Consider the following 26,172-nt stretch of genomic DNA (forward strand, 5'->3'; position numbering starts at 1 on the left):
ATAAATAGTATAAACAGGTAGTTTATATATTATAAATAGTATAAACAGGTAGTTTATATATTATAAATAGTATAAACAGGTATTTTATATATTATAAATAGTATAAACAGGTAGTTTATATATTATAAATAGTATAAACAGGTAGTTTATATATTATAAATAGTATAAACAGGTAGTTTATATATTATAAATAGTATAAACAGGTAGTTTATATATAATAAATAGTATAAACAGGTATTTTATATATTATAAATAGTATAAACAGGTAGTTTATATATTATAAATAGTATAAACAAACAGGTATTTTATATAAATAGTATAAACAGGTATTTTATATATTATAAATAGTATAAACAGGTAGTTTATATATTATAAATAGTATAAACAAACAGGTATTTTATATAAATAGTATAAACAGGTATTTTATATATTATAAATAGTATAAACAGGTAGTTTATATATTATAAATAGTATAAACAAACAGGTATTTTATATAAATAGTATAAACAGGTATTTTATATATTATAAATAGTATAAACAGGTATTTTATAGTTCACAGATGGAGGATGATTTCTTGGTACTAATGTTTTGTTTTTTGATAGTAAGAACATCTGAGCAAGCCCTAGACCTATGGTTGCCACCTTGACCGTGTTTCCTGAACACTTATGAGTTACACATGCTGCAGGGTAAGCAGAGGGGAACATGCATTTTGCTGCTGGACAGCACAACAATAGTGACCCTGGGCTAGGGTTGCCACCCGTCCCTTAAAATACAGAACACTTACACATGCTGCAGGGTGTGCAGGGAGGAATATGAATAGTGCTGTCCAGAAACACAATACATGTTCCTCCCTTCACACCCTGCAGCAGCATGTGTAACTCGTAAGTGTCCAGGAAAACATGGCTGAAGTGGCAACCCTAACCTGGGCAGCACTATTCGTGTTCCTCCCTGCAGCATGTGTAACTCGTAAGTGTCCAGGAAAACATGGCTGAGGTGGCAACGGTAGATAGACCATGCATTTACTCCCAAAGTGACAGAATTTAGAGCATCTTTTAAGAACATTGTGATGTATAGCTGGATATCTTCTACCTAATGATGCAAACTGGGAAATGACTTTGTTCTTTTTGTAACCTTTGTTGAAAAGCACACCCCTGGGAGTTACCAGATGTGCTCAGCTAGCTCACTGTAATGCATTGCTGCTCTAGATCTGACGTGACTCGATACTGCGTTAGATTTTTTTACTGCTGCATTAACAAAGAACAACACTTGTTCTATCACTGGTTGAAGGATTAGCGCATTAATCTGTTGCAACTAACTAAATGGCGATTTGCTAAGACAATCAGTCTGAGATCACCACGGATAACCGCATGTTACAAATACCAGGAGTGGAACGGTTAATAACCCGCAGGTGACTCATAACACACAGCATCCTCAGGAGTCACTGAGCGGCGCCATATTGACTCACGCAATAGCGTCACATCACGTAAGGAAATGCGTCATTACGTCACACCGAGCGACCCGGAAGTTATCGAAGAAAGTTATCATAAACTCTAATGAATATTGACGTCATCACATGGCGCCCGAAGACCGGAAGTTCCGCTCTTTAACGGAAGTCACCTCTCAGAAAAATTAGCGGTATTGGAGTCTTGGACGAAATTTCGCAGTGCTGGTAGAGTCAAGAAGACTTCGTATTGTCATATTAGCAGGATGAGCGGGACGGAACCGCCACCGCAGGACCTACAGCCTACGGGGGTTCCAGCGCAGCCCGGTCCCGCCACCGAGAACAAGCCGAGCCCGGCTAATATCCCGAAACCGGGTCTTGGGGCCACACCAGGTGTGCCAGGGAGAGACCCTGGCGAGAGAAGGGCCAGCGGTGAGAACCGATGAGAATGAGACACAGGGCTGGGGTATTGGGAAGGCAAATGTGACATAGGAAGAGTGAGAGACAGGGAGAGAGATCCTGGGGAGGGTAAGAAAGAGAGAGAGCCCGGGGAGGGTGAGAGAGAGCCCGGGGAGGGTGAGAGAGAGCCCGGGGAGGGTGAGAGAGAGCCCGGGGAGGGTGAGAGCCCGGGGAGGGTGAGAGCCCGGGGAGGGTGAGAGAGAGCCCGGGGAGGGTGAGAGAGAGCCCGGGGAGGGTGAGAGAGAGCCCGGGGAGGGTGAGAGAGAGCCTGGGGAGGGTGAGAGAGAGCCTGGGGAGGGTGAGAGAGAGCCTGGGGAGGGTGAGAGAGAGCCTGGGGAGGGTGAGAGAGAGAGCCTGGGGAGGGTGAGAGAGAGAGAGAGAGCCTGGGGAGGGTGAGAGACAGGGAGAGAGAGCCTGGGGAGGGTGAGAGACAGGGAGAGAGAGCCTGGGGAGGGTGAGAGACAGGGAGAGAGAGCCTGGGGAGGGTGAGAGACAGGGAGAGAGAGCCTGGGGAGGGTGAGAGAGAGGGAGAGAGAGCCTGGGGAGGGTGAGAGACAGGGAGAGAGAGCCTGGGGAGGGTGAGAGACAGGGAGAGAGAGCCTGGGGAGGGTGAGAGACAGGGAGAGAGAGCCTGGGGAGGGTGAGAGACAGGGAGAGAGAGCCTGGGGAGGGTGAGAGACAGGGAGAGAGAGCCTGGGGAGGGTGAGAGACAGGGAGAGAGAGCCTGGGGAGGGTGAGAGAGAGAGAGAGCCTGGGGAGGGTGAGAGAGAGAGAGAGCCTGGGGAGGGTGAGAGAGAGAGAGAGCCTGGGGAGGGTGAGAGAGAGAGAGAGCCTGGGGAGGGTGAGAGAGAGAGAGAGCCTGGGGAGGGTGAGAGAGAGAGAGAGCCTGGGGAGGGTGAGAGAGAGAGCCTGGGGAGGGTGAGAGAGAGAGAGAGCCTGGGGAGGGTGAGAGAGAGAGAGAGCCTGGGGAGGGTGAGAGAGAGAGAGAGCCTGGGGAGGGTGAGAGAGAGAGAGCCTGGGGAGGGTGTGAGAGAGAGAGCCTGGGGAGGGTGAGAGAGAGAGAGCCTGGGGAGGGTGTGAGAGAGAGAGCCTGGGGAGGGTGTGAGAGAGAGAGCCTGGGGGAGGGTGTGAGAGAGAGAGCCTGGGGAGGGTGTGAGAGAGAGAGCCTGGGGAGGGTGTGAGAGAGAGAGCCTGGGGAGGGTGTGAGAGAGAGAGCCTGGGGAGGGTGTGAGAGAGAGAGCCTGGGGAGGGTGTGAGAGAGAGAGCCTGGGGAGGGTGTGAGAGAGAGAGCCTGGGGAGGGTGTGAGAGAGAGAGCCTGGGGAGGGTGTGAGAGAGAGAGCCTGGGGAGGGTGTGAGAGAGAGAGCCTGGGGAGGGTGTGAGAGAGAGAGCCTGGGGAGGGTGTGAGAGAGAGAGCCTGGGGAGGGTGTGAGAGAGAGAGCCTGGGGAGGGTGTGAGAGAGAGAGCCTGGGGAGGGTGTGAGAGAGAGAGCCTGGGGAGGGTGTGAGAGAGAGAGCCTGGGGAGGGTGTGAGAGAGAGAGAGCCTGGGGAGGGTGAGAGAGAGAGAGCCTGGGGAGGGTGAGAGAGAGAGAGCCTGGGGAGGGTGAGAGAGAGAGTGCCTGGGGAGGGTGAGAGAGAGAGAGTGCCTGGGGAGGGTGAGAGAGAGAGAGTGCCTGGGGAGGGTGAGAGAGAGAGAGCCTGGGGTGAGAGAGAGAGAGCCTGGGGAGGGTGAGAGAGAGAGAGCCTGGGGAGGGTGAGAGAGAGAGAGAGTGCCTGGGGAGGGTGAGAGAGAGAGCCTGGGGAGGGTGAGAGAGAGAGCCTGGGGAGGGTGAGAGAGAGCGAGCCTGGGGAGGGTGAGAGAGAGCGAGCCTGGGGAGGGTGAGAGAGAGCGAGCCTGGGGAGGGTGAGAGAGAGCGAGCCTGGGGAGGGTGAGAGAGAGCGAGCCTGGGGAGGGTGAGAGAGAGAGAGCCTGGGGAGGGTGAGAGAGAGAGAGCCTGGGGAGGGTGAGAGAGAGAGAGAGCCTGGGGAGGGTGAGAGAGAGAGCGAGCCTGGGGAGGGTGAGAGAGAGAGCGAGCCTGGGGAGGGTGAGAGAGAGCGAGCCTGGGGAGGGTGAGAGAGAGAGCGAGCCTGGGGAGGGTGAGAGAGAGAGCGAGCCTGGGGAGGGTGAGAGAGAGAGCGAGCCTGGGGAGGGTGAGAGAGAGAGAGCCTGGGGAGGGTGAGAGAGAGAGCGAGCCTGGGGAGGGTGAGAGAGAGAGCGAGCCTGGGGAGGGTGAGAGAGAGAGCGAGCCTGGGGAGGGTGAGAGAGAGAGCGAGCCTGGGGAGGGTGAGAGAGAGAGAGAGCCTGGGGAGGGTGAGAGAGAGAGAGCCTGGGGAGGGTGTGAGAGAGAGAGCCTGGGGAGGGTGTGAGAGAGAGAGCCTGGGGAGGGTGAGAGAGAGCCTGGGGAGGGTGAGAGAGAGCCTGGGGAGGGTGAGAGAGAGGGAGAGAGCCCGGGGAGGGGGAGAGAGGGAGAGAGCCCGGGGAGAGAGGGAGAGAGCCCGGGGAGAGAGGGAGAGAGCCCGGGGAGAGAGGGAGAGAGGGAGAGAGCCCGGGGAGGGGGAGAGAGGGAGAGAGCCCGGAGAGAGGGAGAGAGGGAGAGAGCCCGGGGGGAGACGGAGAGAGCACGGGGAGAGAGCCCGGGGGGAGACGGAGAGAGCACGGGGAGAGAGCCCGGGGGGAGACGGGGAGAGAGCCTGGGGAGGGGGATAGACGGAGAGAGCCTGGGGAGGGGGAGAGATGGAGAGGGGGAGAGAGCCTGGGGAGGGGGAGAGAGCCTGGGGAGGCGCGGGGCGAAGAGAGAGCCTGGGGAGGGAGAGGCGCGGGGCGAAGAGAGAGCCTGGGGAGGGGGAGGCGCGGGGCGCAGAGAGAGCCTGGGGAGGCGCGGGGCGCAGAGAGAGCCTGGGGAGGCGCGGGGCGCAGAGAGAGCCTGGGGAGGCGCGGGGCGCAGAGAGAGCCTGGGGAGGGGGAGACGCAGGGCATATGTGCTTACTGAGCCGCAGGTGTTTGTCTGCCAGTCACATATAGTTTGTTTACCCTTCAGTGCCTATTTCTGCTGCTGGAGCTGCTGCACCCTCTGAAGGATCACTCTCTAATGGTGTTTACCTGCCACCTGGTGTGGCAAATGGAGACATTAAGCCTGTGATTTCTACAACTCCTTTAGTGGATTTCCTGATGCAGTTGGAAGACTACACACCCACGGTAATGCTAAAATAAATGTGTCAATTACAGATATACTTAAAGATCCAGAAAAGTGTGTTTATGATTAGTACGTAACGGGCCCCAGATCTCATATGCACTGAGCTTTATGCTTTACTTGTAACCCTCTTTATTCTGTGCACATTAATAGTGTGTTTATGATTAGTATGCAACGGGCCCCAGATCTCATATGCACAGAGCTTTATGCTTTACGTTATTCTGTGCACATTAATAGTGTGTTTATGATTAGTATGTAACGGGCCCCAGATCTCATATGCACTGAGCTTTATGCTTTACTTGTAACCCTCTTTATTCTGTGCACATTAATAGTGTGTTTATGATTAGTATGCAACGGGCCCCAGATCTCATATGCACAGAGCTTTATGCTTTACGTTATTCTGTGCACATTAATAGTGTGTTTATGATTAGTATGTAACGGGCCCCAGATCTCATATGCACAGAGCTTTATGCTTTACGTTATTCTGTGCACATTAATAGTGTGTTTATGATTAGTACGTAACGGGCCCCAGATCTCATATGCACTGAGCTTTATGCTTTACTTGTAACCCTCTTTATTCTGTGCACATTAATAGTGTGTTTATGATTAGTACGTAACGGGCCCCAGATCTCATATGCACTGAGCTTTATGCTTTACTTGTAACCCTCTTTATTCTGTGCACATTAATAGTGTGTTTATGATTAGTACGTAAGGGGCCCCAGATCTCATATGCACTGAGCTTTATGCTTTACGTTATTCTGTGCACATTAATAGTGTGTTTATGATTAGTACGTAAGGGGCCCCAGATCTCATATGCACAGAGCTTTATGCTTTACTTGTAACCCTCTTTATTCTGTGCACATTAATAGTGTGTTTATGATTAGTATGTAACGGGCCCCAGATCTCATATGCACAGAGCTTTATGCTTTACGTTATTCTGTGCACATTAATAGTGTGTTTATGATTAGTATGCAACGGGCCCCAGATCTCATATGCACAGAGCTTTATGCTTTACGTTATTCTGTGCACATTAATAGTGTGTTTATGATTAGTATGTAACGGGCCCCAGATCTCATATGCACAGAGCTTTATGCTTTACGTTATTCTGTGCACATTAATAGTGTGTTTATGATTAGTATGCAACGGGCCCCAGATCTCATATGCACAGAGCTTTATGCTTTACTTGTAACCCTCTTTATTCTGTGCACATTAATAGTGTGTTTATGATTAGTATGTAACGGGCCCCAGATCTCATATGCACAGAGCTTTATGCTTTACGTTATTCTGTGCACATTAATAGTGTGTTTATGATTAGTATGTAACGGGCCCCAGATCTCATATGCACTGAGCTTTATGCTTTACGTTATTCTGTGCACATTAATAGTGTGTTTATGATTAGTATGTAACGGGCCCCAGATCTCATATGTACAGAGCTTTATGCTTTACTTGTAACCCTCTTTATTCTGTGCACATTAATAGTGTGTTTATGATTAGTATGCAACGGGCCCCAGATCTCATATGCACAGAGCTTTATGCTTTACGTTATTCTGTGCACATTAATAGTGTGTTTATGATTAGTATGTAACGGGCCCCAGATCTCATATGTACAGAGCTTTATGCTTTACTTGTAACCCTCTTTATTCTGTGCACATTAATAGTGTGTTTATGATTAGTATGCAACGGGCCCCAGATCTCATATGCACTGAGCTTTATGCTTTACTTGTAACCCTCTTTATTCTGTGCACATTAATAGTGTGTTTATGATTAGTATGCAACGGGCCCCAGATCTCATATGCACAGAGCTTTATGCTTTACGTTATTCTGTGCACATTAATAGTGTGTTTATGATTAGTATGTAACGGGCCCCAGATCTCATATGCACTGAGCTTTATGCTTTACTTGTAACCCTCTTTATTCTGTGCACATTAATAGTGTGTTTATGATTAGTACGTAACGGGCCCCAGATCTCATATGCACTGAGCTTTATGCTTTACTTGTAACCCTCTTTATTCTGTGCACATTAATAGTGTGTTTATGATTAGTACGTAAGGGGCCCCAGATCTCATATGCACTGAGCTTTATGCTTTACGTTATTCTGTGCACATTAATAGTGTGTTTATGATTAATACGTAACGGGCCCCAGATCTCATATGCACTGAGCTTTATGCTTTACTTGTAACCCTCTTTATTCTGTGCACATTAATAGTGTGTTTATGATTAGTATGTAACGGGCCCCAGATCTCATATGCACAGAGCTTTATGCTTTACGTTATTCTGTGCACATTAATAGTGTGTTTATGATTAGTACGTAAGGGGCCCCAGATCTCATATGCACAGAGCTTTATGCTTTACTTGTAACCCTCTTTATTCTGTGCACATTAATAGTGTGTTTATGATTAGTATGTAACGGGCCCCAGATCTCATATGCACAGAGCTTTATGCTTTACGTTATTCTGTGCACATTAATAGTGTGTTTATGATTAGTATGCAACGGGCCCCAGATCTCATATGCACAGAGCTTTATGCTTTACGTTATTCTGTGCACATTAATAGTGTGTTTATGATTAGTATGTAACGGGCCCCAGATCTCATATGCACTGAGCTTTATGCTTTACTTGTAACCCTCTTTATTCTGTGCACATTAATAGTGTGTTTATGATTAGTATGTAACGGGCCCCAGATCTCATATGCACAGAGCTTTATGCTTTACGTTATTCTGTGCACATTAATAGTGTGTTTATGATTAGTATGTAACGGGCCCCAGATCTCATATGCACTGAGCTTTATGCTTTACGTTATTCTGTGCACATTAATAGTGTGTTTATGATTAGTATGTAACGGGCCCCAGATCTCATATGCACTGAGCTTTATGCTTTACTTGTAACCCTCTTTATTCTGTGCACATTAATAGTGTGTTTATGATTAGTATGTAACGGGCCCCAGATCTCATATGCACTGAGCTTTATGCTTTACGTTATTCTGTGCACATTAATAGTGTGTTTATGATTAGTATGTAACGGGCCCCAGATCTCATATGCACTGAGCTTTATGCTTTACTTGTAACCCTCTTTATTCTGTGCACATTAATAGTGTGTTTATGATTAGTATGTAACGGGCCCCAGATCTCATATGTACAGAGCTTTATGCTTTACTTGTAACCCTCTTTATTCTGTGCACATTAATAGTGTGTTTATGATTAGTACGTAACGGGCCCCAGATCTCATATGCACAGAGCTTTATGCTTTACTTGTAACCCTCTTTATTCTGTGCACATTAATAGTGTGTTTATGATTAGTATGCAACGGGCCCCAGATCTCATATGCACAGAGCTTTATGCTTTACGTTATTCTGTGCACATTAATAGTGTGTTTATGATTAGTATGTAACGGGCCCCAGATCTCATATGCACTGAGCTTTATGCTTTACGTTATTCTGTGCACATTAATAGTGTGTTTATGATTAGTATGTAACGGGCCCCTGATCTCATATGCACAGAGCTTTATGCTTTACGTTATTCTGTGCACATTAATAGTGTGTTTATGATTAGTATGCAACGGGCCCCAGATCTCATATGCACAGAGCTTTATGCTTTACGTTATTCTGTGCACATTAATAGTGTCACAATACACACTAATGCTTACAGATAAATATATTTTTATTTGCATACACTGAAAGAAATCTAACCTTAGGGACTAATTTAACATAAAAGGAGGGGGGGTCTGTTTCAGTATTTAAAGCTGCATTTTAATCACTAAATCATTTTTCAACTGAAAATAAAAACTGGCTTTAGTTTATGACTGAGATACGGGATTTCACAGAATCACTAAATGTTACTAATATGCTTGTTTGTAATGTAACTTATGTTTTGAAGCTTTACATTTTATTCTCTTTGAGTTTCAATTTTTTTATTGCATGGCCTTTAAAACAAGTTTAAATGCCTTTAACCGTCTCTGTGCCCATATAGTGACTGACAATAAATGCTTTTATTCAGATCCCAGACGCTGTGACGGGGTATTACCTAAACCGAGCTGGCTTTGAGGCCTCAGACCCACGCATGTAAGTTGATTTACTCTCTTGTAGTTTCATGTACGCGTCTGACACTTATACAGGGAACACGATTTCCTTGCTTCATCAAATTCTCTGGTAACATTTATAGACTTAGGGCAGCATTAAATTAGTCTCTTTCTGTCATCAAATTATGACTTTTGGTGTTTTTCATCATTTGTGATTTTCATTTGCACATTTAGAAGTGATATTAGCTATTAGGTAAGTCATTCTGTGCTGCAGTAATAAGGTGACGACCCCTCTCAGTAACCTTCCACACGTGCTACAGATCCAACACAATAACCATACAGTGTATTCCCAGCAGAGGTGTGGGGGGGGGGTCATGTGGTTACTTTTCCCCTTTTTTAAGTATATATTTTTTTTTTAATTACATTTGAAGATGCATAATTACAGGAAAAATGAAACCTAATATAATACATCATTTGGTACATATATCTAATAACCTAAAGATACATTGCATACATTTTTTTTCTAATATTTCAGGCCACTCGTCTTAAAGTTATTTTGACTTGGGTCGCAAAAACAAATACTTTTCATCAGTAAATCTATATCCGGCAGGTTTAGAGGGGGAATAGCAAATAAGAGAGTAGGGGGGAAAAAGGAATACTTTCCATGGGGTGGTTACCTTTTTTAATTAATATTTTTTTTTTTTTCTCATTTGAAAGCACATGGAAGTCTTTTGCATACAAGCACTATGCTGAATTGAATATGTTAAGGGGACGTTTAATGACGTTTTATGGTATATTTTAATTGGTCAAATAATAGCGCATTGCATCCCTTAAGATTTGATTCCTGCAACAGAAAAATTTATAAAATATGTAGTACATGCTAATAAGCAGCAGGGTATTACGGTCTCACGTGTTTATTCTGGTACATCAACTACATTGTAAATTCATTTTCTCTGCTACTGTAAATACTGTGAGATGCAGCACTTAATATCTGTGCACTGATTCGTGATGTAAAGGAAACACTCTCTGCCTAAAAACGTTATCAGAATACTTGCTTGGTAGCTGTATATATTGCAGAATGAGGCTCCTCAATCTTAGTATCCCCTGCAGCATTTCTGATGTAGTGATGAGGTGTCCAGAGACAGTTGCACTTCCTCTGTGCTTGCTGGGGCATTTCTGATGCAGTGATGAGGTGTCCAGGGGCAGTTGCACTTCCTCTGTGCTTGCTGGGGCATTTCTGATGCAGTGATGAGGTGTCCAGGGGCAGTTGCACTTCTTTGGTGCTTGCTGGGGCATTTCTGATGCAGTGATGAGGTGTCCAGGGGCAGTTGGACTTCCTCGGTGCTTGCTGGGGCATTTCTGATGCAGTGATGAGGTGTCCAGGGGCAGTTGCACTTCCTCGGTGCTTGCTGGGGCATTTCTGATGCAGTGATGAGGTGTCCAGAGGCAGTTGCACTTCTTTGGTGCTTGCTGGGGCATTTCTGATGCAGTGATGAGGTGTCCAGGGGCAGTTGCACTTCCTCTGTGCTTGCTGGGGCATTTCTGATGCAGTGATGAGGTGTCCAGGGGCAGTTGCACTTCCTCGGTGCTTGCTGGGGCATTTCTGATGCAGTGATGAGGTGTCCAGGGGCAGTTGCACTTCTTTGGTGCTTGCTGGGGCATTTCTGATGCAGTGATGAGGTGTCCAGGGGCAGTTGCACTTCCTCGGTGCTTGCTGGGGCATTTCTGATGCAGTGATGAGGTGTCCAGGGGCAGTTGCACTTCTTTGGTGCTTGCTGGGGCATTTCTGATGCAGTGATGAGGTGTCCAGGGGCAGTTGCACTTCCTCGGTGCTTGCTGGGGCATTTCTGATGCAGTGTCCAGGGGCAGTTGCACTTCCTCTGTGCTTGCTGGGGCATTTCTGATGCAGTGTCCAGGGGCAGTTGCACTTCCTCGGTGCTTGCTGGGGCATTTCTGATGCAGTGATGAGGTGTCCAGGGGCAGTTGCACTTCCTCGGTGCTTGCTGGGGCATTTCTGATGCAGTGATGAGGTGTCCAGGGGCAGTTGCACTTCCTCGGTGCTTGCTGGGGCATTTCTGATGCAGTGATGAGGTGTCCAGAGGCAGTTGAACTTCTTTGGTGCTTGCTGGGGCATTTCTGATGCAGTGATGAGGTGTCCAGGGGCAGTTGCACTTCCTCGGTGCTTGCTGGGGCATTTCTGATGCAGTGATGAGGTGTCCAGGGGCAGTTGCACTTCTTTGGTGCTTGCTGGGGCATTTCTGATGCAGTGATGAGGTGTCCAGGGGCAGTTGCACTTCCTCGGTGCTTGCTGGGGCATTTCTGATGCAGTGATGAGGTGTCCAGAGGCAGTTGCACTTCCTCGGTGCTTGCTGGGGCATTTCTGATGCAGTGATGAGGTGTCCAGGGGCAGTTGCACTTCCTCGGTGCTTGCTGGGGCATTTCTGATGCAGTGATGAGGTGTCCAGGGGCAGTTGCACTTCCTCGGTGCTTGCTGGGGCATTTCTGATGCAGTGATGAGGTGTCCAGGGGCAGTTGCACTTCCTCGGTGCTTGCTGGGGCATTTCTGATGCAGTGATGAGGTGTCCAGGGGCAGTTGCACTTCCTCGGTGCTTGCTGGGGCATTTCTGATGCAGTGATGAGGTGTCCAGGGGCAGTTGCACTTCCTCGGTGCTTGCTGGGGCATTTCTGATGCAGTGTCCAGGGGCAGTTGCACTTCCTCGGTGCTTGCTGGGGCATTTCTACAAACGCAGTTTTAGAAATATATGTAAGAGAATAAATAGTTTGTGTGAGTACCTCACTATTTCTATACAACCAGTGCAAGTAGAAAATGCTGCAGTCAATAGTGCGATTTCTCCAACATAGGTGTGTCCGGTCCACGGCGTCATCCTTACTTGTGGGATATTCTCTTCCCCAACAGGAAATGGCAAAGAGCCCAGCAAAGCTGGTCACATGATCCCTCCTAGGCTCCGCCTACCCTAGTCATTCTCTTTGCCGTTGTACAGGCAACATCTCCACGGAGATGGCTTAGAGTTTTTTAGTGTTTAACTGTAGTTTTTTATTATTCAATCAAGAGTTTGTTATTTTGAAATAGTGCTGGTATGTACTATTTACTCAGAAACAGAAAAGAGATGAAGATTTCTGTTTGTATGAGGAAAATGATTTTAGCAACCGTAACTAAAATCCATGGCTGTTCCACACAGGACTGTTGAGAGCAATTAACTTCAGTTGGGGGAACAGTGTGCAGTCTCTTGCTGCTTGAGGTATGACACATTCTAACAAGACGATGTAATGCTGGAAGCTGTCATTTTCCCTATGGGATCCGGTAAGCCATGTTTATTACGATCGTAAATAAGGGCTTCACAAGGGCTTATTTAGACTGTAGACTTTTCTGGGCTAAATCGATTCATTATTAACACATATTTAGCCTTGAGGAATCATTTTATCTGGGTATTTTGATATAATAATATCGGCAGGCACTGTATTAGACACCTTATTTCTTAGGGGCTTTCCCAAAGCATAAGCAGAGTCTCATTTTCGCGCCGGTGTGGCGCACTTGTTTTTGAGAGGCATGGCATGCAGTCGCATGTGAGAGGAGCTCTGATACTTAGAAAAGACTTTCTGAAGGCGTCATTGGTATCGTATTCCCCTTTGGGTTTGGTTGGGTCTCAGCAAAGCAGATACCAGGGACTGTAAAGGGGTTAAAGCTTAAAACGGCTCCGGTTCCGTTATTTTAAGGGTTAAAGCTTCCAAATTTGGTGTGCAATATTTTTAAGGCTTTAAGACACTGTGGTGAAAATTTGGTGAATTTTGAACAATTCCTTCATGTTTTTTCGCAATTGCAGTAATAAAGTGTGTTCAGTTTAAAATTTAAAGTGACAGTAACGGTTTTATTTTAAAACGTTTTTTGTACTTTCTTATCAAGTTTATGCCTGTTTAACATGTCTGAACTACCAGATAGACTGTGTTCTGAATGTGGGGAAGCCAGAATTCCTATTCATTTAAATAAATGTGATTTATGTGATAATGACAATGATGCCCAAGATGATTCCTCAAGTGAGGGGAGTAAGCATGGTACTGCATCATTCCCTCCTTCGTCTACACGAGTCTTGCCCACTCAGGAGGCCCCTAGTACATCTAGCGCGCCAATACTCCTTACTATGCAACAATTAACGGCTGTAATGGATAATTCTGTCAAAAACATTTTAGCCAAAATGAACCCTTGTCAGCGTAAGCGTGGCTGCTCTGTTTTAGTTACTGAAGAGCATGACGACGCTGATATTAATATCTCTGAAGGGCCCCTAACCCAATCTGAGGGGGCCAGGGAGGTTTTGTCTGAGGGAGAAATTACTGATTCAGGGAACATTTCTCATCAGGCTGAATCGGATGTGATTACATTTAAATTTAAGTTGGAACATCTCCGCATTTTGCTTAAGGAGGTATTATCCACTCTGGATGATTGTGAAAAGTTGGTCATCCCAGAGAAACTATGTAAAATGGACAAGTTCCTAGAGGTGCCGGGGCTCCCAGAAGCTTTTCCTATACCCAAGCGGGTGGCGGACATTGTTAATAAAGAATGGGAAAGGCCCGGTATTCCTTTCGTCCCTCCCCCCATATTTAAAAAATTGTTTCCTATGGTCGACCCCAGAAAGGACTTATGGCAGTCAGTCCCCAAGGTCGAGGGAGCGGTTTCTACTTTAAACAAACGCACCACTATACCCATAGAGGATAGTTGTGCTTTCAAAGATCCTATGGATAAAAAATTAGAAGGTTTGCTTAAAAAGATGTTTGTTCAGCAGGGTTACCTTCTACAACCCATTTCATGCATTGTCCCTGTCACTACAGCCGCATATTTCTGGTTTGATGAACTGATAAAGGTGCTCGATAGTGATTCTCCTCCTTATGAGGAGATTATGGACAGAATCAATGCTCTCAAATTGGCTAATTCTTTCACTCTAGACGCCACTTTGCAATTGGCTAGGTTAGCGGCTAAGAATTCTGGGTTTGCTATTGTGGCGCGCAGAGCGCTTTGGTTGAAATCTTGGTCGGCTGATGCGTCTTCCAAGAACAAGCTACTAAACATTCCTTTCAAGGGGAAAACGCTGTTTGGCCCTGACTTGAAAGAGATTATCTCTGATATCACTGGGGGTAAGGGCCACGCCCTTCCTCAGGATCGGCCTTTCAAGGCAAAAAATAGACCTAATTTTCGTCCCTTTCGTAAAAACGGACCAGCCCAAAGTGCTACGTCCTCTAAGCAAGAGGGTAATACTTCTCAAGCCAAGCCAGCTTGGAGACCAATGCAAGGCTGGAACAAGGGAAAGCAGGCCAAGAAACCTGCCACTGCTACCAAGACAGCATGAAATATTGGCCCCCGATCCGGGACCGGATCTGGTGGGGGGCAGACTCTCTCTCTTCGCTCAGGCTTGGGCAAGAGATGTTCTGGATCCTTGGGCGCTAGAAATAGTCTCCCAGGGTTATCTTCTGGAATTCAAGGGACTTCCCCCAAGGGGAAGGTTCCACAGGTCTCAGTTGTCTTCAGACCACATAAAAAGACAGGCGTTCTTACATTGTGTAGAAGACCTGTTAAAAATGGGAGGGATTCATCCTGTTCCATTAAGAGAACAAGGGATGGGGTTCTACTCCAATCTGTTCATAGTTCCCAAAAAAGAGGGAACGTTCAGACCAATCTTAGATCTCAAGATCTTAAACAAATTTCTCAAGGTCCCATCGTTCAAGATGGAAACCATTCGAACTATCCTTCCTTCCATCCAGGAAGGTCAATTCATGACCACGGTGGATTTAAAGGATGCGTATCTACATATTCCTATCCACAAGGAACATCATCGGTTCCTAAGGTTTGCATTCCTGGACAAACATTACCAGTTTGTGGCACTTCCTTTCGGATTAGCCACTGCTCCAAGGATTTTCACAAAGGTACTAGGGTCCCTTCTAGCGGTGCTAAGACCAAGGGGCATTGCAGTAGTACCTTACCTGGACGACATTCTGATTCAAGCGTCGTCCCTCCCTCGAGCAAAGGCTCACACGGACATCGTCCTGGCCTTTCTCAGATCTCACGGCTGGAAAGTGAACGTGGAATAGAGTTCACTATCCCCGTCAACAAGGGTTCCCTTCTTGGGAACAATTATAGACTCCTCAGAAATGAGGATTTTTCTAACAGAGGCCAGAAAAACAAAACTTCTGGACTCTTGTCGGATACTTCATTCCGTTCCTCTTCCTTCCGTAGCTCAGTGCATGGAAGTGATCGGGTTGATGGTAGCGGCAATGGACATAGTTCCTTTTGCGCGCATTCATCTAAGACCATTACAACTGTGCATGCTCAGTCAGTGGAATGGGGACTATACAGACTTGTCTCCAAAGATACAAGTAAATCAGAGGACCAGAGACTCACTCCGTTGGTGGCTGTCCCTGGACAACCTGTCACAAGGGATGACATTCCGCAGACCAGAGTGGGTCATTGTCACGACCGACGCCAGTCTGATGGGCTGGGGCGCGGTCTGGGGATCCCTGAAAGCTCAGGGTCTTTGGTCTCGGGAAGAATCTCTTCTACCGATAAATATTCTGGAACTGAGAGCGATATTCAATGCTCTCAAGGCTTGGCCTCAGCTAGCGAGGACCAAGTTCATACGGTTTCAATCAGACAACATGACGACTGTTGCATACATCAACCATCAGGGGGGAACAAGGAGTTCCCTAGCGATGGAAGAAGTGACCAAGATCATTCTATGGGCGGAGTCTCACTCCTGCCACCTGTCTGCTATCCACATCCCGGGAGTGGAAAATTGGGAAGCGGATTTTCTGAGTCGTCAGACATTGCATCCGGGGGAGTGGGAACTCCATCCGGAAATCTTTGCCCAAGTCACTCAGCTGTGGGGCATTCCAGACATGGATCTAATGGCCTCTCGTCAGAACTTCAAAGTTCCCTCCTACGGGTCCAGATCCAGGGATCCCAAGGCGGCTCTAGTGGATGCACTAGTAGCACCTTGGACCTTCAAACTAGCTTATGTGTTCCCGCCGTTTCCTCTCATCCCCAGGCTGGTAGCCAGGATCAATCAGGAGTGGGCGTCGGTGATCTTGATAGCTCCTGCGTGGCCACGCAGGACTTGGTATGCAGATCTGGTGAATATGTCATCGGCTCCACCTTGGAAGCTACCTTTGAGACGAGACCTTCTTGTTCAGGGTCCGTTCGAACATCCGAATCTGGTTTCACTCCAGCTGACTGCTTGGAGATTGAACGCTTGATTTTATCGAAGCGAGGTTTCTCAGATTCTGTTATCGATACTCTTGTTCAGGCCAGAAAGCCTGTAACTAGAAAGATTTACCACAAAATTTGGAAAAAATATATCTGTTGGTGTGAATCTAAAGGATTCCCTTGGGACAAGGTTAAGATTCCTAGGATTCTATCCTTCCTTCAAGAAGGATTGGAAAAAGGATTATCGGCAAGTTCCCTGAAAGGACAGATTTCTGCCTTGTCGGTGTTACTTCACAAAAAGCTGGCAGCTGTGCCAGATGTTCAAGCCTTTGTTCAGGCTCTGGTTAGAATCAAGCCTGTTTACAAACCTTTGACTCCTCCTTGGAGTCTCAATTTAGTTCTTTCAGTTCTTCAGGGGGTTCCGTTTGAACCCTTACATTCCGTTGATATTAAGTTATTATCTTGGAAAGTTTTGTTTTTAGTTGCAATTTCTTCTGCTAGAAGAGTTTCAGAATTATCTGCTCTGCAGTGTTCTCCTCCTTATCTGGTGTTCCATGCAGATAAGGTGGTTTTACGTACTAAACCTGGTTTTCTTCCAAAAGTTGTTTCTAACAAAAACATTAACCAGGAGATTATCGTACCTTCTCTGTGTCCGAAACCAGTTTCAAAGAAGGAACGTTTGTTGCACAATTTGGATGTTGTTCGCGCTCTAAAATTCTATTTAGATGTTACAAAGGATTTTAGACAAACATCTTCCTTGTTTGTTGTTTATTCAGGTAAAAGGAGAGGTCAAAAAGCAACTTCTACCTCTCTCTCTTTTCGGATTAAAAGCATCATCAGATTGGCTTACGAGACTGCCGGACGGCAGCCTCCCGAAAGAATCACAGCTCATTCCACTAGGGCTGTGGCTTCCACATGGGCCTTCAAGAACGAGGCTTCTGTTGATCAGATATGTAGGGCAGCGACTTGGTCTTCACTGCACACTTTTACCAAATTTTACAAGTTTGATACTTTTGCTTCTTCTGAGGCTATTTTTGGGAGAAAGGTTTTGCAAGCCGTGGTGCCTTCCATTTAGGTGACCTGATTTGCTCCCTCCCTTCATCCGTGTCCTAAAGCTTTGGTATTGGTTCCCACAAGTAAGGATGACGCCGTGGACCGGACACACCTATGTTGGAGAAAACAGAATTTATGTTTACCTGATAAATTTCTTTCTCCAACGGTGTGTCCGGTCCACGGCCCGCCCTGGTTTTTTAATCAGGTCTGATAATTTATTTTCTTTAACTACAGTCACCACGGTACCATATGGTTTCTCCTATGCAAATATTCCTCCTTAACGTCGGTCGAATGACTGGGGTAGGCGGAGCCTAGGAGGGATCATGTGACCAGCTTTGCTGGGCTCTTTGCCATTTCCTGTTGGGGAAGAGAATATCCCACAAGTAAGGATGACGCCGTGGACCGGACACACCGTTGGAGAAAGAAATTTATCAGGTAAACATAAATTCTGTTATTAATGATCTATTTGTTAAGCTCCTGCAAACAATATAGTTAATTAAAGGTCCAGCAACTGTGAGCTAGCTGAGCACATTGGGTGAGCCAACGACACAAGGCATATGTGTAGTGACCAATCACCAGCTAGCTCCCTGTTCTCTTTGCTGTTACTGAACAAGTTTTCTTTTTCTCTACCTAGAATCCGACTGATCTCCTTAGCTGCCCAGAAGTTCATCTCGGATATTGCAAATGATGCTCTGCAGCACTGTAAGATGAAGGGCACAGCGTCTGGAAGCTCGCGCAACAAAAGCAAGGTATAGCGTTCCCTCTGTAATCCCTGGGCACCTTAGGATACGCTTACTGTCTTGTGCTTAAAGGGACAGTCTACAATAGAATTTTTATTCTTTAAAAAGATAGATAATCTCTCTATTCCCCATTCCCCAGTTTTGCACAACCAACACTGTTATAGAAATACACTTTTTACCTCTGTGATTACCGTGTATCTAAGCCTCTTCTGACAACCCCCTGATCACATGACTTTTTATTTATCATCTATTGACTTGCATTTAATATTGTGTTGTGCTAACGCTTAACTCCCCGGGCGTTAACACATTGTTATCTATATGGCCCACAAGAACTAGCAGTCTCCTGTTGGGAAAAACAAATAAAAAAGCATGTGATAAGAGGCTGTCTGTAGGGGCTTAGAAACGAGCAGAAATGTAGAGGTTTAAATGTTATAAAGTATATTAAAGGGACACTAAACTCCAAATTTTTTCTTTCATGATTCAGATAGAGAATACAGATGTAAACGACGTTACAATTTACTTCTATTATATATTTTGCTTCATTTTTTAAATATCCTTAGTTGAAGAAAATGCAATGCACATGGGTGAGCTAATCACACAAGGCTTCTAAGTACAGCAACCAATCAGCAGCTACTGAGCCTATCTAGATATGCTCTTCAGCAAAGAATATCATGAGAATAAAAACAAATTGGATAATAGAAGTAAATTAGAAAGTTGTTTAAAATTGCATGCTCTTTCTAAATCATGAAAGAAAAAAATGTGTGTTTCATATCCCTTTAATATATTAACCCTTTGGCTGCTAAGCCATTTCCCACCTGGGTGCTAATATTTTATTTATTTTTTATTATTATTATTTAAAAAAAAATTTAGCTTTTTTTATTTTTTTTTTACCCCCAAGACTTACACTGTTGGAAATGTTAGGCGATTACCTTTCCAACAATGGGTCTTGGGGGTCTGTAGCTGCTTAGATGCCTGAGATACAGGCTTCTAAGCAGCATGCCCCCTCCTCCTATACTTAACATTGTTAAGTATAAATAAAGTTGCGCAGTGACATCATCGCGTAATTGCGCGTGACGTCACTGCGCATCACGTGAAGCCCTGGCGATGCCTGTCACTCTACAGGCCCGATCGCCGGGGTAGGAGCAGTAAGGAGCCCCTAGATCTCCCTCAAAGTGGGAGAGTGCTCATGACGGCTCTGAGCCGTCATTAGCACCAGAGTGAGAAACTCTGTGACGGCTCAGAGCCGTCATTAGCACTCAAAGGGTTAAAGGGACACTGAACCCAAATTTTTTTCTTTCGTGATTCAGATAGAGCATGCAATTTGAAGCAACTTTCTAATTTACGCCTATTAAATTATTTTCATTCTCTTGGTATCTTTATTTGAAATGCAAGAATGTAAGTTTAGATGCCGGACCATTTTTGGTGAACACACTGTGTTGTTCTTGCTGATTGGTGGATAAATTCACTCACCAATAAACAAGTGCTTTCCATGGTTCTAAACCAATAAAATAGCTGATGCCTTCTTTTTCAAATAAAGAAAGCAAGAGAACGAAGAAAAATTGATAGTAGGAGTAAATTAGAAAGTTGTTTAAAACTGCATGCCCTATCTGAATCACAGAAGAAAAAAAAATGGGTTCAGTGTCCCTTTAATGTTGGTTGTGCAAAGCTGGGGAATGGGTAGTAAAAGTGTTATCTATCTTTTTAAACAATAAAAATTTTAGTGTAGACTGTCCCTTTAATCTTTTTAAAGGGAGAGTCTAGTGGAAAAGTGACCTGCTCAAATTCATCAGAGCAGCATGCAATTGTAGCCTTGCTAATAAAGATAACTGCATTGCAGCTCCCTATTGGGACACAGACTATCAGCCAGTCAGGAGCCAAAGTCACAAATACCCATCTCGGTTCTGCTCCAGATTCATAATGTTCGTCATCAGATTGTGACTTTACCTATGTGCTTAACGTCCTAATCCTACAGCTGGGGTTGGTAATGCTATAATTGGTTTGAGGATGTCATCTTTGCAGTAGAATGCCCCTTTAAGACTTCCCTGAGTCTCCCTGGCATTGTATAGGATGCCAATGCACTTTACACCTAAATCATCACCTCCCTCCGCTAGTGAGGAAGACAGAAGAATATTGTATAACTCCAGCTTCTGCTGACTGCCTCCTTATCTCAGATCTTTTGACAGACTTGCATTTCAGGCAATTAGTGCTGACGGCGTTCAAGGGGTTAGAAATTAGCATATGAGCTTTAAATAAAGAATACCAAGGGAACAAAGCAAATTTGATGATAAAAGTAAATTAGAAAGTTGTTTAAAATGATGTCCTATCTGAATCATGAAAATTTAATTTGGACTTTACTATCCCTTTAGGTTTCGCTACAGCTGTTTATAGAAACAAGTACACGTGTCCTGCAGCTCTTTATAGAAGCTAAACCTAGGAGCCTCATATGCTGATTTTGAAGGCTGCCTCTTATCTGAATGCATTTTACAGTTTTTCACAGCTAGAGGATGTTTTTTTTTGTGTGTGCCATACAGATAACATTGTGACCACGCCCATTAAGTTACAAATGAGGGCACTGATTGGCTAAATGCAAGTCTGTCAAAAGAACTGAAATAAGGGGCCAGTCTGCAAAGGCTTAGATGCAGGGTAATCACAGAGGTAAAAAGTATATTAATATAACTGAGATAAGGAGCAGTCTGCAGAGGCTTAGATACAGGGTAATCACAGAGGTAAAAAGTATATTAATATAACTGAGATAAGGAGCAGTCTGCAAAGGCTTAGATACAGGGTAATCACAGAGGTAAAAAGTATATTAATATAACTGAGATAAGGAGCAGTCTGCAGAGGCTTAGATACAGGGTAATCACAGAGGTAAAAAGTATATTAATATAACTGAGATAAGGAGCAGTCTGCAAAGGCTTAGATACAGGGTAATCACAGAGGTAAAAAGTATATTAATATAACTGAGATAAGGGGCAGTCTGCAGAGGCTTAGATACAGGGTAATCACAGAGGTAAAAAGTATATTAATATAACTGAGATAAGGAGCAGTCTGCAAAGGCTTAGATACAGGGTAATCACAGAGGTAAAAAGTATATTAATATAACTGAAATAAGGAGCAGTCTGCAGAGGCTTAGATACAGGGTAATCAGAGGTAAAAAGTATATTAATATAACTGAGATAAGGAGCAGTCTGCAAAGGCTTAGATACAAGGTAATCACAGAGGTAAAAAGTATATTAATATAACTGAGATAAGGGGGCAGCCTGCAGAGGCTTAGATACAAGGTAATCACAGAGGTGAAAAGTATATTAATATAACTGAGTTAAGGAGCAGTCTGCAGAGGGTTAGATACAAGGTAATCACAGAGGTAAAAAGTATATTAATATAACTGAGATAAGGGGGGCAGTCTGCAGAGGCTTAGATACAAGGTAATCACAGAGGTAAAAAGTATATTAATATAACTGAGATAAGGGACAGTCTGCAGAGGGTTAGATACAAGGTAATCACAGAGGTAAAAAATATATTAATTAACTGAGATAAGGGGGCAGTCTGCAGAGGGTTAGATACAAGGTAATCACAGAGGTAAAACGTATATTAATATAACTGAGATAAGGGGGCAGTCTGCAGAGGGTTAGATACAAGGTAATCACAGAGGTAAAACGTATATTAATATAACTGAGATAAGGGGGCAGTCTGCAGAGGGTTAGATACAAGGTAATCACAGAGGTAAAAAGTGTATTAATATAACTGTGTTGGTTACGCAAAACTGGGGAATGGGTAATAAGGGGATTATCTATCTTTTTAAACAATACAAATTCTGGAGTAGACTGTCCCTTTTAATCACAGAACAGTTAATCATTTACTATTACTTGAATATAACACATTATTTTCTTTGGTGGGTAGGAAATTCAGACTAAACGCTATTGCATCTGGTCTGTGCGTAAACTGGTGAATACTATAGGTTAGATGAACTTGTTTGTCAGCAAAATTCTGTTTTTATTGTGGATCCTTTTAGAGCTAATCAGTATTGGTGTAGATGTCCTAAAGCAGGTAGTATCCCCTCTCTTTTGTGCTTAAAGGGACAGTTTACGCAAAAAAAATCTCCCCTTTAATTTGTTCCCAATGATCCACTTTACCTGCTGGTGTGTATTAAAGGGCCATAATACCCAAATGTTTAAACACTTGAAAGTGATGCAGCATAGCTGTAAAAAGCTGATTAGAAAATATCACCTGAACATCTCTATGTAAAAAAGAAAGATATTTTACCTCAAAAGTTTCTCAGTAGCCACATCCCATTGTAAAGGATTTCTAAGCAGCATATTAGTGTGTCTGTCCCGGGACAGGCGAAGGGATGAGCCTCGTGCACTCTCATGTTATTTCCCTATTCAGTGTAAGGAAGTTTACAATGAAATCTCATGAGACCACAGTAAAATAGTTCATGACCTCAGCACTGCTGATGCTGATTGGCTGCTGTTAATTTCTTCATTTTTTATTTTTTTTTATTTATTTTTTTACCTGCAGCTGGGCAGCAGCTGAGTATAACTTTTTACACAGAACTTACTCTGCTGAGCTGAGGAGATTGTGAGGTAAAATATCTTCCTTTTCTACATAGAGATGCTCAGGTGATATTTTCCTGTCAGCTTTTTACAGTTATACTGCATCAGTTTCAAGTGATTTAGCATATGAGTATTATGTCCCTTTAAATTGTTTACAAGTATTTCCATTACCCTTATATTGGCATTTGGAATAGTTTATTTAGCCTGTGATAATCCCCACCCATCCTGAAAGTTTTTGGCCTTAAGGCCAAGCTGTGTAAACACAGCCAGTAGAAGAAATTACAATCCCAGTGGGTTATTAGAAGAGATAAGGTAATAAAATGTTAATTTTACAATGTTCTCTCCAGGTATTGGTGATTGGTTTATGGACAGATATAAGATAAAGAGGCAGCTATATGTACACAATGTGATAAAGCAATGAGATCTGATTATACCTACAAGCTGAAACCCATTGTATTAGGTTGTAGCTTCAAAACACAAAATCAGTTAATTCATATACACAAATAAGCCTTAAAAAGCAAATTTCATACATTTTGTACTGTGCAGCTGTTAAAAAAACGTAATAGGAAACACATTAAGGGAAATACAATTTTATAGTATTCTGTCCCTTTAAGTGAGTTTTTACTGGTGCAGAAGTGTTAGCTTTACACAGATGAAGAAAGAAGGGTTAGCAAGAATGCTGTACTGAGGGGGTTACCAGCTGTCCCATGTGGTCCCTCCAGTGCATTTATGGTGTGTGACTGCCTGATACTTCCCTCCTAGTGTGATCTAGCAGGCAGGATACTATTGGGAGTTCTCTGGCTGGGTATTGGCAATGTGTCTATTTTTTTTTTTTTTTTTTTTTTATATTTTATTTTATAAACAGACACAATACAAAAAAAGGCAAATCAACACTCAAAAAATCGCTTAATATTAATACAGAAAGAAAATCTTGAGAAAGCTGAGATTGAACCCGTGTATGGACCCAAGCAAAAACCACTTGGTCCACTAGGATCTAATGGCATAATCTTCCTAACAGGATAACACTTGCTTACAACAGCCAATAACCATTCACCCAACATTGACAGTAAAAGGAAGGAAGGGAAAGAAGAGAGAAAAAAAAAAGGGGGGATTACCTAAAAACCTCCTGTCCCCTCCGCTCCGGCCCCACCCCTCCAAGGAGTCCCTCTCCATCCTAGCACATTAAATTTGATTTATTTGTTTAAATTCCTCCCATTGGAAACGTATCAGCTGGAAAACCTCTTCTCTGCTCGATCTTAAATATGTATATTCTTCCAACAACAATAACTCATTAATTCTATCAATTAGCATTCCCTCCCCTGGGACATTTGGTTTTTTCCAGTTTCTGGCCAATAAGGATTTAAATGCATTTAATACATACATTATTAATTTGGCTCTTATTTTACCTATACCTTTAATGGGTTTATTTAATAGTGCTATGTATATATCCAACTCTAAATCCTCCTTCCCACTCAACTGCTGAATATATCCTGTAATTAGTTCCCACATACTTTTTACCCTGGGGCAATCCCACCATATATGTTGCATGTTACCTACTCCACCACAACCTCTCCAGCAGTACTTGGAGGCATTAGGATATATGCTATGCAGCCTAGCTGGCGTCAGATACCATCTAGTAAGTATCTTATAATTTAATTCCTGGATGTTAGAGGAGGAAGATGATCTAGCTACATTAATGCATATAGACCGCCAGTCTGAGTCTTCTATTTGTCGTCCGGTCTCTATCTCCCATTTTTGCATATAACTCAGTTTTAAATACTCTGATGAATTGTTAAGAAGTTTATAACTGAATGAAACGGCAATGTGTCTACTCTTATGCAGATTATCCATAACCTCAGTGATGTCTGAGACAGGCAGAAATAGTGCAGTCTCGCTGCTGTAGGTGAGACCTGTGCTGTTAAAGCCCCATAGCACATCAGGCAGCCAATGTAAAGGGTGTGGGAGCTGTGGTTAAGGAGTAAATATGCTTCGGGGAGCCGGTTATATGTGGTTACAAGATGTATGTATCTGTTTTTTCCCTGTGTGTATTCATGTTCCCAGTCTTAGTTCTTTTCACCAATTTATGTTGCTGTTTCTTAAAAATATTATGTTATTTGCAGTTTAAATACCATTTTAAGAGGTATTTGTGGGGGATTGGCACACCTAGTTGTGTTTTTGGTAAATGTGAACCCTCTGTTGTGATCACACTTGTACAATAGATTCTTCCTGCTTTATAATAAAAATATATATAGAGAGATAGCTGTTGGCTAAGGTAGTCATTTACCTGTGAGAGGGTCCCCTATTAGCTGCATTTGTAGCTTTTGTGAGTATCGCAGGGTTATTTGCTGTGGTTGAGACCGCACAGGGGGGTTTCCTTCTAATCCTGTTTTTCCCCGTTTCTTCGTGCAGGATAAAAAGTATACGCTAACGATGGAGGATCTCACCCCAGCACTTGCTGAATATGGCATCAACGTAAAGAAGCCGCATTATTTCACCTAGAGGCTCCACTGCAAACTGATCTCTGATGAACTGTTTTATAGAAAATCAGATTCCTGTGGGAGCAAATTTACTGTGTATAGAGGTGTAAAATGTTGTGCTTTTGCTGCTCCCAGCGCCACGAACTGCACAGATCTGTTAGGGTGACCGTCAAAGGAAAAAGAGAGTGAAGAAAGAATGTTTTGATAGCGTTAAGAAGAAGAAAAAAACCTGTTATGTTTAGTTCCCGTCTTTGTAAAAGTGTTCCTGTCTGCTTGTGCTGCTGTAAAGATTCAGATGCTTTAAATCAGTCTGTAGCTTATTTCTGTTGTGTAGATTTTTTTTTTTATTTTGCTGAGTGAACGTTGTAAACTTGCAACTGCCAAAGCCTTCTGACTGCATAGGAAAATGTGTAAATAGCTCACTTATATTCAGTGTGAGAAATAAATTGTACAATTGTGTCTTGTTTTTTTTTTTTTTTTTACTAAATAGCCAACCTTCTCAGCAAACTGTAAAACAAAAACAAGTTAAAGATACTAAAATATAGGTTTGTACAGAACGCACGTCCCTAATAAGCGTCTTGCACTTTACAAGAAGAAATGCAGCGCCAACAATAGCCGCTTCGTTTGCTAGCAAAAAGTGCTTATTATACATAAATATTAGATTCGTTTTATTGTCATTGTACAATGTAAGAAAACAGAGACAAAGAAATTATAATTGAAAATCTAACCAATCCCATACACAGATAGCACTATAATGATAAGACTAATAGATAACAAAAATTCAAGTGACTTGTGCAAAAAAATTCTATACCGCAAAAAATAAATACAATGCGAGTGTAATAAAGTGCAAGTGCGAAAAAAAAACAGTTCCATACAAAGGAGTATATATATATATGTGTAAAAAAATTACAATATAAAAAATTGGTCATCTTGCACACATATGTGTATATTTGCATTATGTATATAATGTGAATCGTGAGGTTTTTTTTTATATAAATCA

The 26,172-nt window shown here is 43.7% G+C and overlaps 1 protein-coding gene across 1 annotated transcript; it reads left to right on the plus strand.

The window, feature by feature from the left end:
- The first annotated feature begins 1,560 nt into the window (after positions 1-1,560).
- On the plus strand, positions 1,561-25,631 carry TAF10 (TATA-box binding protein associated factor 10). Its single transcript, XM_053708817.1, has 5 exons — positions 1,561-1,873; positions 4,977-5,134; positions 9,121-9,185; positions 18,037-18,151; positions 25,105-25,631. The coding sequence occupies exons 1-5, from the start codon at positions 1,708-1,710 to the stop codon at positions 25,192-25,194; spliced, it is 594 nt and encodes a 197-aa protein (XP_053564792.1). The 5' UTR covers positions 1,561-1,707; the 3' UTR covers positions 25,195-25,631.
- Positions 25,632-26,172: the final 541 nt, after the last annotated feature.

The sequence above is a fragment of the Bombina bombina genome, chromosome 3 (genome assembly GCF_027579735.1).
Source record: "Bombina bombina isolate aBomBom1 chromosome 3, aBomBom1.pri, whole genome shotgun sequence".
Lineage (NCBI taxonomy): Eukaryota > Metazoa > Chordata > Amphibia > Anura > Bombinatoridae > Bombina > Bombina bombina.